The sequence below is a fragment of the Phodopus roborovskii genome, unplaced genomic scaffold, assembly GCF_943737965.1.
Source record: "Phodopus roborovskii unplaced genomic scaffold, PHOROB, whole genome shotgun sequence".
NCBI lineage: Eukaryota > Metazoa > Chordata > Mammalia > Rodentia > Cricetidae > Phodopus > Phodopus roborovskii.
This window is the reverse complement of record NW_026126602.1, coordinates 3,556,170-3,573,946: the sequence shown is the minus strand read 5'-3', so window position 1 is coordinate 3,573,946 and position 17,777 is coordinate 3,556,170. Positions and strand designations below refer to the sequence as shown.

General features: G+C 44.3%; 1 protein-coding gene across 1 annotated transcript in view; it reads left to right on the top strand.

Annotated features, from left to right (window-relative positions):
* Nucleotides 1-3,960: 3,960 nt before the first annotated feature.
* The window catches only part of Svil (supervillin), a 128,056-nt gene continuing 114,239 nt past the window's right edge, over nt 3,961-17,777 (top strand). The window contains exon 1 of the mRNA XM_051205737.1: nt 3,961-4,078. Within this exon, the coding sequence (XP_051061694.1) occupies nt 4,054-4,078 (25 nt within the window). The 5' untranslated portion in view covers nt 3,961-4,053. The remainder of the gene's footprint in view (nt 4,079-17,777) is intronic.

Genomic DNA, 17,777 nt, shown 5'->3' with positions numbered 1-17,777 from the left:
ATGTAGCCTCTGTCCTTCATGCTCCTTTCCTACAGAGCAGTGGCAATCATATCTGCCTCATAGGAATGGTTGTGACAAAGACAGGAATTATGAGTGCCTGCAGGACTAGACTATATTCAGATGCCATCAGATTTGTTCAGACTATGAAAATAGCCAAATCTTGTGATTCAAGTTGAAGGTTCATATATATATGGTGACTAACTGAGGAGAGATGGAATGCCTTATAGTAGAAATTTCATGTATGTGAGAAATAGCAAGCTAAGCATGAGGTAGGCAGAGAATACAAGGAAAAGTAAGCAAAGGTATGGGATACCCTTACCTTCAATCATTGGACATTGGCAAATATTCTAAGGATGTTGGAGGTCTTACACCATAGCTTGGGAGTTATCAGGCTTTCTGCTCAATTGGACTGACAGGTCTAGCACTACATTCTCAGTTCTGAGGGCTTTGGATTTGACCTGAGCCATGCATCAGGGCATCCTTGGGTTTCTCCAACCTACAGGCAACCCATTGTGGACTTAGTCCTCATTGTCACAAGATCCATAACCCCTAATAACTCATCTTTAACCCATCCATCTGTCTACCCATCCATTCACCCATCTGTCCATCCATCCATCCACCCATTTATCTACTCATCCATCCATCCATCCATTTGTCCATCTGTCCATCTGTTCATTATTTGGTTTGTCCATCTTCTTGGTTCCATCTCTGGTAAACCTGCAAACTCTTTCTCAAAACTAATGAGATTAGAAAGATAGTACAGTATGTGCTAGAGGTTATAGCCAGGGCAGTTATGCAAGGAGATGAAATCTGAGACTTTCAGATTAGAAAGGAAAAAAAAAAAAAAAAAAAAACCAGGACCATCTCTGTGTGCAGATGGCATTTTATATAAAGAAAATTATTAAGAATCCATTAGAGCATGAGAGATAATGAACAAATTTGCAAGGTTGTAGGATATAAAACCAATGCAAAAATATCAGTTGTATTTTTTAAACTTTAAATGAATAATGTAAAATGAAGTTTTTTTTTTCTTTCATGTAGCAGCACTACAAGAATAGGAATAAATTTAGCACGTGTCAAAGGGAATACTCTTCACTATGGAATATCATTGAAATAAATTTAAAAAAACAAATAATTGTGAAAACATCCCACTCAGTACTTCTAGCAGGGCATAATGGCACATGCCTGTGAACTCAGCATGCAAAAGGTGAAGATACAAAGAGTGGTGAGTTTGAAGCCAGGCTGGGACACATATCTAAGCCCTGCCTCATAATGGAAAAAAAATCATTACTTGTCCAATTTATCCATAAATGTGATTCAGTCTTTATGAAGCTTCAGTGGGATCCTTTGCAGTTAATACTACCACTGATATGGAAAATCAATGGAACCAGGACAGCCACAACAGGCTGAAAGAGAACCAAGCAGAAGGGTCAGCCTTCTCATTTAAAACTACTACAGTAGTCAGGACCAGGAATCAGGTTAGAAATGAAGACACATGGGATATAATTGAGGGTCTAGAAATAAATCCATACATTTGTGGTCAATTGATGTTTGCCAGTTTAGCAAAAACAATTCCAAGGAGGAAGAGTGGTATCACTAGAACAGGGCCCTGTGTGTGACAAGAACAGAGGCTGTCCACATGCAGAAAGAGGAGACTAGAGTCTCTACCTCACACTGTGTCACAAGAATTATTTCAAGATGGATCAAAGCTTAAATGTAGGAGCTGCATGGTTAAGTGATCGAAAACTCACAAGAAACTAGAAGAAAACATACATTTAAGAATTGTTGATGGGGTGGTTTTTAACAACATCGAATGCACAAATGACAAGAGAGAAATGGATGAAGTGACCCTTATTAAGATTAAAAGCCTCCATTTATAAGATTTATAAGATGCAGGAGCAAGAAAGTGAAAGGGCTGGAGATGCTGGCTGCTCGGAGGTCAAAACTCCTGCCATGCAATCACGAGGACCTGCGCTTGGATCCCAGCACCCACTATGGAAAAAAAAAAAAAAAAAAGCTAATATGGTCCTGCACATGCTTGTAATCCCAGAGGGCACAGAGATAGAAGGATCTCCAGGGCATTCTGGCTGCCAGCTTAGCTGAGAATGCAAGGTCCAAATTCAGCAAGAGACCCAGCCTCCAAAAAGATACAAGGCAGAGAGTAATAGAGAAAGAAAATGGACACTCTCTGGTATATGCGCCTGCTTATACTTATAACAACCCATACCACACAAAGAGAGAGAGAGAGGGAAAGAGAGAGAGCGAGAGAGAAAGATGCTGACTGTGGTTCTTTCCACCTCCATTAGCATACCCCCTCAATTCCCAGGCTTCTTTAATAATTTAGATGATTGAAAATTGCTTTTGAGACACATGTTCCTTCAAGTGACAACCCAGTCTTCCCTCCTGTTGGGAAACTGTTTCTGGGGGAACAGGCTGCTCCTCAGACTGGAAAGTCTTATTAATATGTTTTGAGAAAATATTGTGGTTTGAGCCCAAGCACAGGGGCTTATTTGGATGAATCTAGCAATATTTGCTTTTCCTCGTACAAGGTGTGTGTGTGTGTGTGTGTGTGTGTGTGTGTGTGTGTGTGTGTGTGCATGTGTATGTGTGTGTGCATATATGTGTGTGTGCAGATGTGAACACATTATTTGTTGAGTCAGAGTTTTCTCACTATGTAGCCCTGGCTAGCCTGGAATTCAGTTTGTAGACCAGGTTGGCCTCCAATGGTGAGTCAGAGTTTTAAAGTTATAGTTGAGTGTCACTAGCTAAAACATTCAACCTTTTCTTTTTTGGAATATAGACAATCTGTCACAGTGAAAACGTAAAATCCCTTGTTTTCTCTGACTAAGTTAGCATGGCGCTAGAGAATGCTCTCTTTTCATTAGCCTCAGTTAATACCTCCTGGTATAAGCAGTTGTATATGTGTGTATGTGTTGCTTATTTTTGACCCATGAGCTGAGAGTTGCTTGGTTATATTTTATTATAGGACATAGGACATATGTCTTGGGGGTTTTGAGAAAAAAAAATTTCTGTTTCCAGTATTAAATGTGGCTATTCCAGAAGAGGTCTCTTAACTATCTGGAACACAGGTTCACAGGGTTTTAAAATTTATTATTTTGGAAACATTGAAGTGAACAAGATGGCTCAGCAGATAAAGGAGCCTACTGCTGAGCTGGGCTGATGACCGAGTTCAATCCCTTGGACCTACATGGTAGAAGGAGAGAACTGACTCCCACAAGCTGCCCCCCCTAATCTCCACATGCATACCAAGGCACACAGGTGCCTGCACATAGATGCACCCATGTAAATAAAATTTTAAAATGTAATGAAAAGCTATAGAAATATTATTAGTGTTGTGAGCTACTTAATGAGATGTTATATGCTGTCTTCACAGACTCCCTGACTTTAAATGACTTTAAATCTTGGGTGTGTTTCGTTGTTTTGTTTCGTTTTTGAATTTTGTTTTCAGTTGGTTTAGGACTTTAATGTCTATCAACTTGCAATCACAGGAAAATTAAGTGGTTATCTAGGAGGGATTTTTTTGACCTTCGACCCTACCAGGGCTGTGCTAAAGGATACTTTCGATTGCTTGATATTTCAAGAGTAAGAGAAAGTGCTACAGAGACGAAGGGTTAAGAAGTCTCTGCTGGGGACCAAACCCTGGAGCCAGGCTGCAGCAGGCCTCATCATGGCCAGGGCCAGGCCAGGTTAGTGTGCTTGTTTTCCAGTTCTCAGGCCGCTGTGCGTAGCAGGTGCTGTTAACATGCATCTGCTTTGATGGAGGAGTTCCGATTCCATCTGCTTAGGGTGGATCTGTGCAAATCGCTTTGTTTCTCAGAAACATCTTATTTGTCTTGGGCAGTAGCCAGGCCTCTAATGTGGGTGGTGTGTGCTGTGTCGTAAACCTCAGGCCCTAGAGTCCAGGCCTTGCCTTGCTGTCAGCTCAGACCTTTGTGTGAAGCCAGCCAGAGCTTGTGGGGGACTTCAGGGTAGAGTGAAGGAATGTGCTCTCGCTTGTGTGGATAGATGGCTGAGGTGGGGTGAGCTGGTGACATGAAAGGACATCAGAAGAGGCCAGGTAAGGAACTTGGAGCTTTCCTGTGCAGTGCCGTGGAGCTGTGTTTGGACAGCTGCTTGGTGCTCCATGGGCTGTGGGAGGCCTTTGGTTGTCACCCATTCTTATCCTGTCAGGGATGGCTAGTCGTTGATGATGCAATTGGCTTCAGGACAGTCAGTTAAACAAGCCACTAAAATTCTAAGTAAAATTGTACATCTGTCTTCCCTCCTGACTTCTTTCTCTCCTCTCCCCCATCCTTTCCCTTCATCCCTCCTTCCCTCTGCTGTCAACTACCAAAAATACCAAGGGTATCCAACTCTCTAACAGGCAAAGTCAGCCAGAATATGGCCCTTCTAAAGGGATCACTCTTTTAAAATCTCTTATTAAATCTAATTAATCTCTAGGTCTAATTTATAATAGACTTCACCTTGGGATGGGAAGGAGGAACCGTGGACAGTTGTGACACACTTTTGTGCTTCTGAATGCCTCTCTCCCTGTCTCAGTCTCTCCACCCTGCACACTCACTGGACCTTGTCCCCTACCTATAATTGTATGAAAAATAGGTTGCATGAGCTCTGAAGGGCAAACAGAATGTGCACTGCAGTAAAGTAAGAGGTTGACTCTAAATGGGAACAGGTCTTAGTGTTTCTCATTGCAATTTCTTTGGATTGTTTCACTAATTCTCTTTCGCTGGGCTTAAGACTTTTCAAACATTCTTTGGCCCTGGGAGGGAGTTGTATAACCATAAAACTTGAGAATCCTGGCCCTGGAATAAATGTTCCTTTAAAACCCCAAGGACAGAAAATTGAAGACAGCTGTGCAGAAGAAAGAAAGAAAAAAAGAAAAAAGAAAAAAGAAAAAAAAAAAAAAAAAAAAAAAAAAACAGAATGCTGGTTCCGGGCTACAGGCATCCTGACCAACTTTCCCAGGGCACTCGGGCTGTGCTTCCTTGGAGATGGGAGACAGGGTGCTGCTTCAGAGGAGGGCCAGCACTTCCAGAGGGCTGTGCTGTTGCTGGGCGGGGTGCAAGCAGCTCTCTTCTTGATTGCCCTCTGCTCAGGCTGTGGTCCTCCCTGCAGAGGATTGGGGTTTCTAGGTCATTTTGTGAGACATCATGATTGCACAGGACTTACAGGCCCTAGTCAAGTAACCTCAGAGCCTTAACGCAACCCCCCACCTTCACCTCCCGGTCAGAAGAACACAAGCAGTTCCCCTCTGCTCCTGTGGCCATGAAGCTTCGATGCCCAGTATGAAAAGTATGAAGGTGGTCCTGAGAACAAGGCATTCCCCCTCCCACAATCTCAGTCCAAGTATGAAAACCAGGATGTCCATCCTGACGTTTGCCTGTTGGATCCCTCTATTTGGGCTGTGGTTCCCAAGGAGCAGTCACCATGGGCCCTAACCTTGTGGCAGCCTGGCATTAATCACTTCTCTTTGTCAGAGCGTGTAACTATGATTTGTACTTCTTCCTCTACAAGATTAGATTACTGTAATTTTCATATCCTGGATGGCCCACTAGGGATTTCAATTAATATTCGTTGGTACAGGAAGCAGTCTCATGTTTCTGGGGAGAAAGGAGTAAACTTGCCTGCTTGGCCATCATCTGAACACATTAGGCAAGGCCTCTCTGAAAAGCGATCCTGCCTTGAGGACTCACCATATCAGATAGCTGTCCATGAAGGATGCCGTGCCTCTCATGAGTATGGTCCCTGGGAGGTGGATTTACTTAAGTGATGCCAGGCCTGTGGGATAAGAATGCATGGAGAGAGCCAGGGAACTCCGGGCTGACATAAGACTGTTTAATGAGAGAACTCTTCCCCAAAGAGGTGCTTTGGAAGGGGGCAGACTAATTCAGCCATGTGGGATCATCTGTGTGATCACAAGATGGGAGGCAAAAGCACCACAGGGGGGCAAGTCTGCCTTCAAAACATGCCTAAATTTGGTATTTTTTTCTATGGGATGTGTGTGTGTGTGTGTGTGTGTATGTAGACCACAGGTGTATGTATAAGGTGTCTTCCTCAGTCACTCTCCATTTTAGTTCTTGAAATAAACTTCCTCATTGAACCTTGATCTCACCTATTAGGTTAGACTGACCAGCTGGTGAGGTCCAGTGGTCCCCCTGACTCTGCCTGTCTAGTGTTGGAGTTACAAGCTGTCTGGGCCCATCTTTTATGTGGGTTCTGGGGATCAAACCCAGGTCCTCATGCTTGTGTAGCAAGCACTTTACCAACTGTGCCCTCTCCCCAACCCTAGAACTTATACCATTGTAGTTTTTCAACAGCATTTATTGAGCCTAGTCTCTGGAGACAGACAGCAGGCCACAAAGTGAACAGAAATGTCTGCCCTCGCTTATGTCATGTTTCATGAGCTCGTGCCTCAGTGGAGCCGTGAGCAGATGCATGGGTGGAAAGAGAGTCATAGGGAGGAACTCTGTAGTGACTGTGGTCATACAAATATATTGACTTCCTCCCTTCTTCCCACACAGTGGATCTTGCTTTCTCTCATACTGTGACATGGGCCATGTGTGCTTTTGAGGTAATCCTCTGCTCTTTGTGCATAGACATGGGTAGTTCACCTGGCAGGACTCAGCTGGTAACTCCAGATCTTTGAAGGGCTGGTCTGCCACACCGGAGAGGGAAGATCAAGTGTGTCTTGTTCTTTTCTTTCTATTTTTGTTTTGTTTTCCTGTCTGTTGAGTCTCCTTCCCACTTGATGCATGGACCCCACTCCCTTGTGAACCCTTCCTTTCTGGGTCCCTTCTCTTCCCTCACTCCTACCCCCTAGAAGCTGTCGTGGTTCTGTTTTGGGGAATTTGAGATGGTGCTTTGCCTGGGAATGACAGAATCTTGGTTCTTGTAGAACTGACTGCAGCCACAGAAGGCAGCTTCATCCAGGCCAATGCTTTTCAGTGCCTGGACATAAACCAAACTTTCCCTAATGGCAGGGAAATGAGAACTCTAAGAAACAGAAGTGCATGTTTGATGAAACTAAATCTCAGCTGACTTCTATATCTTCTCATTGCTTATTTTCCCTCAACTTATATTGTAGGGGTCCTGTGTTCCCAATGCCCACTTGAAACCACAGACACATGCAAGGTGTGACAATACAGTGCCATAGAAAGTATACAGTGGAGGGTTAAGTGCTGTAGCGTACTGTACTGTTCTAGCAGGATTATTATGCTGCAGAGGGAGTGAGCATCATGGAATGACTATACTTGTCATGTCTAGCACCATATGCTTGTTGTCTATGAAATGTTCATCACTGTATGTTTACTATATGGTGAAGAGTCCAGTGCTATGGAATGACTGTACCATGGAGGGCCTAGGGCTGTAGAATGACTTAAATGATGGTGAGTACAGTTACGGTGTAGATTGTATAGTGGAGATCCCAGTACTATAGAATGACTGTACCATGGGAGGTCCTAAACTGTAGAATACTGTACCGTGGTGGGTACAGCTCTCTAGAATGACTTTACTGCAGAAGTCCAGCACTGCAGAGTGACTGCACTGGGGAGGGTCCAACACTATAGGATTACTATACTATGGAGTGTGCAGTGATGTAGAATTATGTAGAATTACTGTTCTGTAGAATACCCAGTGCTGTAGGATTACTGTACAATAGAGGGCACTTAGCTTACACTATCATAGAAAGCTGAGACTGCAGAATTACTGTATTATGGAGTGTCCACTGTTGTAGAATGATTGTACTGTGGAGTATCCAAGACCATTGGATGGCTATATAATGGAGGATCTAGCATTATAGAAAGATTGTATCTTAGATGTTCCAAGGATGTAGAATGACTATATCACAGAGTATCTAGAAATTTAGAATGAATGTATCATATAGGATCTACTCAGGAGAATGAACACACTGTTCAGGGTCCAGCTTTGTAGAATGATTGCAGAGTTGAGTTCAGGACTGTGGAGTGACTATGTTGTGGAGACTTCACAGTAGTGCTGAAGGTTCAGAACTTCAAAATGACTGTCCGGTGGAGAGTCTAGCACTGTTAACTATACTGTATAGAGTCCAGTGCTGTAGACTGACTGTACCACTCTGTGTCCAGTGCTATAGAGAATACTGTACCTTGCAAGATGCAGCATTCCCATGTTACTGTATTGCTGAGTGTTCAGCGCTGTAGGATGACTGTACCATGGAAAGTCCAGTTCTGTAAATTAACTGTACTGTGGAGAGTCCAGCTCTGTGGAATGGTGGGTGGTTCTGAGGAGGGCCTCATTCTGTAGAATGACTGTACTGTCAAAGGTCCAGGAGTATAGAATGGCTAAACTATGCATGGTCCAGTGCTCTACACAACAGAATGATTGTACTATGAAGGAGGGTCCACTGCTATAAGAGTATTGTACTCTATACTATAGAATGACTGTACTATGAAGCATCCAGTACTCTAGCATAAGTGTATTGTGCAGTGTCCAGTACCATAGAACGACTGTACTTTGGAGTATCCACCTCTGTAGAATGACTGTACTGTGCATGGCTCAGTGCTATAGAATGACTTTACTGTTCAGGATCCAGCACTGTAGACTAATTCTACTATGTAGCATCCACCACTGTAGAACTGTTGTACTGTATATGTCTCTAGGATTTTTGTGGGGGCATCTATCACTTTATGATGACTGTAATTTGGAGTGTTCACTGCTGTAGAATGACTGTACTGTGGAGAAGTCAGAGTTGTAGGCTTACCTTACTGTGGATGATTATTATGATACAGAATCACTGTACCATGGCATGTGTTGTCCAGTGATTTTCCTCTGTAGGTTCCTTGATGTAAAATTATTATACATCGAGTGTCCAGTGTTGTTAAGTAACTCTAGCATGCATGTCCTGTGTTGTGCATGTTCAGTGTTGTTGGATGACTCTACCATACAGGATCTAGTTTTGTAGAATGAGAATTCCATGCAAGGTCCAGTGCTGTAGAATAAGAGTATCGTAGAATGTCCAGTGCTATAGAATGACTGTACTGTGGAAAGTCCAGCAACGTAGAATGACTATGACATGCATGGTCCAATGCTATGGAATGACTATTGTGGTGGGAACAGTGCTGTAGGATTACTGTACCATAGAGTGTCAAGTGCTGTGGATTTAGTATACTATTGAGGGTCTAGCTCTATGGACTTAACCATGTTGTTGGTTCCCCCCATTTTACGTTTACTGGGCTCTTGAATTGCCATGATACATCCATCACTTGTTTCTGGACAGGGTGAGGCTGGGCCCCTCCTGGGTAGCAGAATATGCCCTGTGCTACCATTTGGGTAGTGCACATCTCTGAGAGCATGTTCTTCAAAGACTACCTCACTCGCCCTGTATCCAGTGTGTATAATGCTACTGGTATCCTAGGCCACAGCACAAGAGCCTCCCTTTTTCTGGCAGTCCTTGGGAAGAACAGGTCCATCATGCTCTTCACTCATGTTGATGTCTAGGCCCAGCAAAGGAAATCACCATCATGCTGTGCCTGGTGATGTCGGTAGCTATGTGGAAAGGAGAAGGCCTGACAGATCTTTACTAGTGCAGGAAATCCTCACTCATCTGGGCATGTCTGTCAGCTCTGCCTCATTTGAGAAGAGCCTCAGTGGTTCTGCTGTGCCATGTCTGCTGCTTCAGAGAGACAGAAAGTCCCTATTTTTAGATATCTAACAGCCTAACTGGAGCATGTCATACTTCGTACATCTCTGGTTACTTGTCAGACTCTTACCCTGGTGTCCAGGAATGCAATGTTGGTCCAGCTGAAAGTGAGGCTGTGTCCCTGGAGCCTGGGCCAGGCTCACCCTTGGCAAACTCCCGTTTCATTTTGATCATGAGGCCAACACTGTCTGGACCGAGACTTGTAGCACAGCCATTGCTCTAGAGCTGCCGCTTGGGAGTATGAGCTGCATCATTTGCTCAACCCACTGACTTACAAATGACCCCGGAGCTCAAAAGATCTTCATCTGAGGCCAGTTAAGTTTGTCAGAAGCTTTCAGATGATAGCACAGACAGACTGACAGACTCTACAGATTGACTGAATGAGTGGAAGAACAGATTGACTGGAAACCATCACTACTGAAGAAGACATTTGTCTTTTAAATAAAGCTACTCACAAGCAAAATGAGTATGGTATCGATGGCCACAGTGTTAGACCCACACTGATGCATGGGCAGAGATGTTAGTCTGGCTGTGTAGCCTTTCATCCCCTGGAAATGAGCAGTTTTAAAAAGACTTCCAGTAATTGCTCAAGCTCATTGCCATCAAAAAGCAGGTCTCTTCAGAAGGCACAAGGCTTAGAGTAGTATGGCCTTGTTTTCCCTGTCCTGGTCAGGCTCTGATGTCACTGTTATTTTATAACAAGAAGGGACAGAATGAGACCAACACTGCTACCCAGAATCACTTGGGCAGCTCTACCTGGTTCATTCTCTGCATTATGCATTGATTGATGACCCTGAGAAAAAGCAGAGTATCTTGTGGTTGCATTAAAACATCTAGGGGCTTGGGAATATGCTATCCTCAGAACCTGGACAAAGAAGCTGAGTGAGGCAGCATGACCTTAAAAAAAACCAGCATTGGGAAGGAGGAGCCAAGAGCATCCCTGGAGTTCACTGGACAGTCAGCTGTGTTTAATTAGCAGTCCTGGGACTCAAGGAGAAAAACAAAATCCAAGCTGGATGACACCTCATGAGGGATGACACCCAAGGTTGACTTCTGGCTACCACATGCATGTGCACACACAAAAGTGTACATACAACCACACATAACACAAAAGAACATAAGGAAAAGGATCAAGGAGGGAGGGAGAGAGCAAGTGAGTGAGGGAAGAGAGAGAGAGAAAGAGAGAGAGAAGAAAAAGAAAGGAAGGAAGGAAGAAAGGAAGAATGAATGAATGAATGAATGAATGAATGAATGAATGAATGAATGAATCTACCCACAGTTCTTTTGATGCTGGTGTTAGGGCTTCACATTACAAACATTTATTCCGTGGATGGAGTTGCTAAGTGACTCACAGGTACTAAGGATCTCAAGTTCCCTGCCCTTTCAGAATCAGGGAGAGTTTAGTGGAATTTTAAGGATGGGGAGGACTTTCCTAAGTGAGAATGAGAGAAAGGCCTTCACAGGAGACAAGAGCACCTTACTTCAGCAATGTGACCTGTGTGGCTTCTCATGGTTGTGTGTGGATGACTTGATGGGGTGGTAGTCATGTGGCAAGCCACTAAAGAGGTGGAAGGGTTCCGGCAGTGGACCTGGTAGACATCCATTCTCACTTTCGTTTTCTGCCCGTAGTACCATGTCCTCTCCTACCACCCTCCACCTTATTCCCTTGAGGCAGGGTCTCTCACTTAACATGTGGAGGGTGGTAGGGGAGGACACTCAAAGTCCTTCTCTGATCTCTGCCTGTGCTCAGGGTGCACACAAGCGGCAATACACACACACACACACACACACTCACACACTCACACACACACACACGTGTAAGTACACATAGACTAAATAAAAAATAAAAAGTAATTAATACAAAGATATCATATCTCCTCACCTTGTGAATGTCCCCAGTGGGAATGTCCTATAATGAGATCATATCCCCTTACCTAATGTCCCTGTGGGAAAAACTATGGAACAGTATTCTAACCAGGACACTTTTATTGGCACAGTGAGTAGATGAATTGTTTCCTTCTGTAGCCTGCTTACTGCACCCTTGACTTGTGCTCATCACTTCCTAGCTCTTGGGAGGCAGAGGCAGGCAGATCTCTGAGTTTGACACCCACCGGCTTCATCTACAGAGTGAATTCTGGGACAGCCAGGGCAACACAGAGAAATAGTATCTCAGGAAACCAAAGGGAACAAACAAAAGACAGGGTCAGGAGGTAGCTCAGTGGGAATAGCACTTGCTGTAAGCAGGAGGACCACAGAATCTTCAGCATGTAAACACCTTGTGTTCCCCTAATCCCAGTATTGAGAGAGTGGAGACAGACAGACCCTGGGACATCACTGGACAGACAGGCAACTGACCCGAAACAGTGTAAGCTTCCAGTTTAGTGAGAACCTGGCTGCCTCATGGAATAAGGTGGAAAGCCATACAGGAAGGCACCCAATGTCCTCCACTGGCCTCCATGTGTGCAAATGGACATACATATCTGTGCACACACAGGCATATGCCACACACACAACACTAATGAGCACTTAAACAAGATAAGATAAACCTAAAGATGAGGGAAACACTAAATTTGTAAGAGAGACAGTAAGATGGGGATTGCAACTCATATTAGATGCCAGAGTTGCACTGGAAAATTTAGTATGATTGCCATTGACTTGACAAAATGTTCTAACCCTTGAACAAAGTAGTGTGAAAGTAGTGGCCAGTTGTCATAGCTCTCCATGGTATCTGCCACCTATTTTTAAAATCAACATACAAGAACCATGTACAGTTGTAAGGCGTTTTTCGTTCAAGGATGGAGTTACAAAACTTAGCTTCACCAGACATTTCCCTTTCTTCCTGGCTACAGCATTCCTTCAGTGTTTTGAACCACACAGCACAGCATTGTCATCTTTCCACCTGGCCATGGGCTAATTTTTTTTACAAGTAGATATTGTCCTGCAGGGTTAATTAGTGGCAGGAATTTAGACCCTTGTTGTCAGCCCGCCCTACTCCTGAGTGATGCAGCTGGTGGTCTGGGAACGTGACACTCAGAGGCATACCAGCCAGAGGCCCCACACAGCACACAGCTTTGTGCTCGGCCCTGAACCTAGTGTGCTTCACCGATTCACACTGACGCTATTGCAGACAATTAAGACTCACCCTTCCCCTTGTAACAGCGGGACGCTTGCCCTCGTAAGTACTTTTGTAAGCGGAGTTGTAATAGTTAGTTTCAGTGTTTAAATAATGCAAGTGGCCATGTAAGAAGTGGTTGCATTTTTTTTTGTTTTGTTTTCTTTGTTTTCAGTGGTTAAAGTCTATCTGGCTTTGAAGGGAAACCAATCACTATAGCCAAGTCTTGTTGGCTGGGAGGGTAAACCTGGCTTGTAAGCAAATTATTCATGTTGCTTTATAGCAAGTCCTTCCGATAATGCCATTTTCTTTGCATGGCTGTACTAAGCAGTGTAGAGAGGGCTACACAGTTACCAGTGTGTAAAGATCTGTGCTATTGTGTGTGCTGTGTCACTTGTATACCAGTCGTATGTCTGTTTCTTTGTGTGGTGTTTAGGATCCGGATTTTATCCATGAGACTTTGTTCTTTCTTTTAGTCTAAATCCTAGCCCTGGGAGCATGTTTGCTTGTCTGATTCTATGTTGTCACCTGTCCAGCAGCCTGCTGTTGCCTTCTTAATTTCTCTATAAAACAAGCTAGAGAGAATGCAGCCAGTTGAGCTGCATTCGAAGTGGCTGCTGGCCAGGCCTGTTGCAACAGCTGATGGGCTCTCTTGGTGTCAAGAGCTATTTCTGGTCCATTAGCTGCTATCAGGTCTCTGTAGTTCAGGCCATAAAAGGCTGGTCCCATGTGGAGTTGCCACATTGCCTCCGACTGTCCTCCACTGAAGCGTCCTCAGATTTCATGTGGATTTACCCAGTAATGGATGACTCGGCCAAGACCAGACTGGGCAAACACAGCCTCGAAGACACCAGTGGTTTGGGAACTTCCAAGAGAAGACTCTTTTTGTTAATATTTTGGTGTTCTTTCTTCAGAGAGATCTTTGGGATGTAGCCCTTACCTATTTCCCGAATCTGGCATCTCGACGCCCTCTGGAAAGCACCGTTCTAAATATACCCTCTGTGAATCATCTCACTGATAGTGGCAGTTAACTTGTTTGCTGACCGATGATCTTATGCAGCGCAACTGGGAGATTTTCCTTTTTGTTTAGACTTTAGAGGTAGTTTTCATTGAAGAGACTCTACTCAAGAATACCCAAAGCTGGATTAGGGGATATAGCTGTTTTGTTGTTGTGTTTTGCTTTTTTTGTTTGTTCGTTTTCTTATTAAAACAATCAATAAGGAATTGCAGTGTGATCCCAGTCCCTTTCACTTAACGGAACAAGGATTACACAGAAACTGAAGTAAGTGAAGATCTTTCTATGTCTCTAAATGCAGCTGTGTTTCTGGAAGAGCCTCTCTGTGAGCATGCTTCCTGGGGAGCTGTTGATATGAAGTTTCCCAGTTTCCTGCCAGTACTTGCCAGTGGCTACCCTGGGTTGCAGTTTAGGTGTATGGAAAGACTGGATTTCCTTAAAAACAAAAGGACTTACCTTATGACACAGAGAGGTTGATAGCTGTCAGTTTTCAGTTTTCTTAATGTAACTTAGTAAGTACATCCTGTCTACAATTTAGCATTTAAATTTGGAATTGAAATTATAGGATTTTCTCAGTACAGAGCATTGCTTTATTTCACATCTATCTATCTATCATTAATATATCTCTATCCATCTATCTATCTACTAATATATCTCTATCCATCTATCTATCTATCCGTCTATCTGTCTATCTAACTATCATCTAGCTATCTATTCTCTCATCCACTGTGGTACCAAACCCCAGGGCCTCAGGCATGCTCAGCATGTGTTCTAGCACTGGGCTATACTCCAGTTCATATGAAACTGCAAATTGCCTATGAACATTGTGCCTACTCTTTGCTTTCAGGACTCTGGGAATGATGCTTAGATTCTTTATGTTTGATACCTAGGACAGCTTTGGTCCAGAATCTTGAAAACTTTCACCTGAGTGTCTAAGTTTTGAATTGTAGTTCATTATAAAATTCTCCAGTGCCTTTTTAAGCTTTGAGGAGAAAGCTCGGCACTGTGTGCTTTAATTTGGTGATTTGGGGCTGGAAAGTAGTGGCAAGGTGTAGAACACAGGGGATTTGACATGTGCCACTGAAGGGAAAAAAAGATTATTTTTTAAGTAACATATCACATGAACAAGTATGCATAGTAATTATTTTTATCAGGTAGTAAATAGAATATTTATAGTGAGAAACGCCACTGGGCAATCCAGGGTGCTTCTCCACTGGAAGCTGTGCCACTGGTGACATAGATTTCTACAACATGTACCCACTGCTGGTGTGTGAGGATCAGTTATGTGCTGTATGTAGATGATTATAATGTCACTATGGCCAAGAATAGTATCCCCAACTGAGAAGAACTGTAGTATGAATTGTGAATGGGGGCGTGCGTGCATGCATGCGTGAGTGCATGCACACACGTGTACACACACACATACACCAGAGTGGGAGTGGGGGTGAACAGGACTGGGGTTGCCTATTCTCCCTAAGTCAGGAGAACTCTCAGATAAGCCTAGCCGTTGAATGTCCTTCTAGAAATAGGACCCCGTGTCACCCTCTGAAGGTGAGTAGCTGTGACGTAGATGCCGAGGAGAAATGGCTTATTACTGACGAGGATAGTCTACAGTTTGGTAAAGTCCTGACCCTGACCCTCCGTGAACATCCCCCTGTCATCCAACAGATGCTTGTTTACCTTTGCCTGTACTTCTGAGACATCTGGAAGACTTTGGGTTCTAGTCCCTAAGGCACACCTTTGAGCACACCTGGAGACGCTGATGCTATGCTACAGAACACTTACAGGCACAGGCAAGAGCCTTTGCAATTTGCAAGGATGCTCCAGAGCTGCAGCAGTCAGAATCACAGGCCATGGGCACTTAGTCAGTGGAAGCCACCTCGATTGTTAGAACCTGGCTTGATGAACAGGAGGAAGTCATGTCCCCAGGGTCTGGCTGTCTGGACCTCTTATGATGATCCGTGTAATTGTGTTAAAGCAGGAGTGGCCGGAGTGTCTTGCCAGGATGAGGACTATCTCCCAAAAATCTAGAATTTCCTGGAAGTTCTGGGAATCTTTGCTGGTCACTGAATAGAAACCATGCTGCCCTTGACTGGTTACCCTTAACTACTCTTGATACAGGTTCCCCAAGCCTCTGTGTCTGTGTCTGGTGTGACCTGCCACCTCCTTGCCAACCTCGTCTCTAGCCTGTGCTACTGTTTTGTCCTTAGTGGGTCCCTTGGCTCTCAGGTGCTCCTATGTCCAGTCTAATGTCAGAATGGTTTTTGTAAACAAACTCTGACCGTGTTACTCCTCATAAGTGGATTCTTCAAGTTCCTTCATGCTCTGTGCCATAGCTCAGAGCCCTGAGCCTCATTCTCAGGGTCTCTCCTCCTACCAGGCCTTTGCTGGCATCCTCTTCAAATGTTCTGTGTCCATACCTGCCTGCCTGGGAGATATCACATGGCATGGGCCAGAGTGTCTTCTTACTGTCTGTCTCTGGCTGTGGGCCTTGACTCCGGCCTGTACTGTAGGGCTACTGGTTCCACACACATCTTGGTGTCCTCTGTCTACAAGGGAGGTGGGGCACTCAATAGGCATTGGGTCTCAGTATCTTTGATCTCATCTTACCCAGTAGCCACTCCACCAATGTGAGTTGTTTGGATTGGATCAAGTTGTCGAGTTGTAGCAGTGTGTGGCTTTGTCAAGTCATAATTCAGCTGTGTTCTGTTTGAAGCTCTGATCTTCCTTCTGGGGTATCCACTCCACTGTGGAGGCTGGTAGTCTCTAATATATGGATGTTTTTATTATTTTTTTTTCTTTCTCAAATCCAAATACACAGAAAGATGCCTTCCTGTTACAAGTCTGATGGGGTTTCTGGATGCATGCTTTGGCCAACACAGGAAATTGAGGTGCATTTGGCAAAGACAGCCTTTTCAGTATTGGAGCCTTGCCTGGGATGACAAAAATCACATGGGTACTTGACTTGGGTACTTTTCCCAAGGGCTGGGCATCCTCTCAAGTAGCACATCTTGGGAGGGACGTGGACTGTTGACCCAGGGTCAATGCCTTGATGTGGTTTAGAAAGTTCTCTGCCCCTTAGAGACACTCCCTTTGGTGGGTGGTTTTGAAGGAAGCATGTATTTTGCTCATAGTTTGCTTACCCTCTTCTGAAAGTTGATCCACTAATCCCAAACAGGTTTCTAACGCAGACCTTGCTGGGTTTTGTGAAAATACAGTAAAGGGCATAGTTCTGCTCTTTGCCTGGGGATCAGTGATTTTCCCACCCCTGGCATAGGTTTGCTCCTATCTCCAGCTCCCCGGGTATTTCCTCTGTTCAGAGCTCTGGATTCCATGCTGTAAGATGCATTCCCTGCAAAGGCTCAAGACGAAAGAAATGGAGTCCCTGTGCCTGTCATGCTAGAAGTAATCAATCAAAATAAATGTGCACAGGCATGTGCCATCCAGTGTTGCTGTGTGAAAACTGAACACTGCATGAGGGCCCTTTCCTTCCATGTTACAGCATGTTACTCTCAGTGTGTCCATTCTACCAAGGAAAGACCTGAGGCTCAGCCAGCCTTGCCCAGGGACATAAGCCGTGAAATTGGGGAGGGAGTGGCTGGGTTTGAACCCAGACCTATGTGCTGTAACCTCAAATCTCCTATCTCCTGAATACCAGTGTAGCTCAAACTGTAGTAGTAATTATCAGCAGTCTTAATCCACATTCTGGCAGTCAGTAATTTATATACAATAAAAGAATATTTCTCACAGTCCAAGTTGAAGGCTACATCAAGTAAGGAGTGCCATTGTTGGGACCTCTGGAGCCTCACGTGGTGAGAGAGCTATGTGCACAGAGCATGTCCTCCTATGACAGAGCAGCCCTTGGTTATCCCATTAACACATCCACACATGGGGGCCTATGTGGCCCAATTGCCCCCCAATGGCCCCACCTCCAATCGCCATTAAAATGTGGTTTG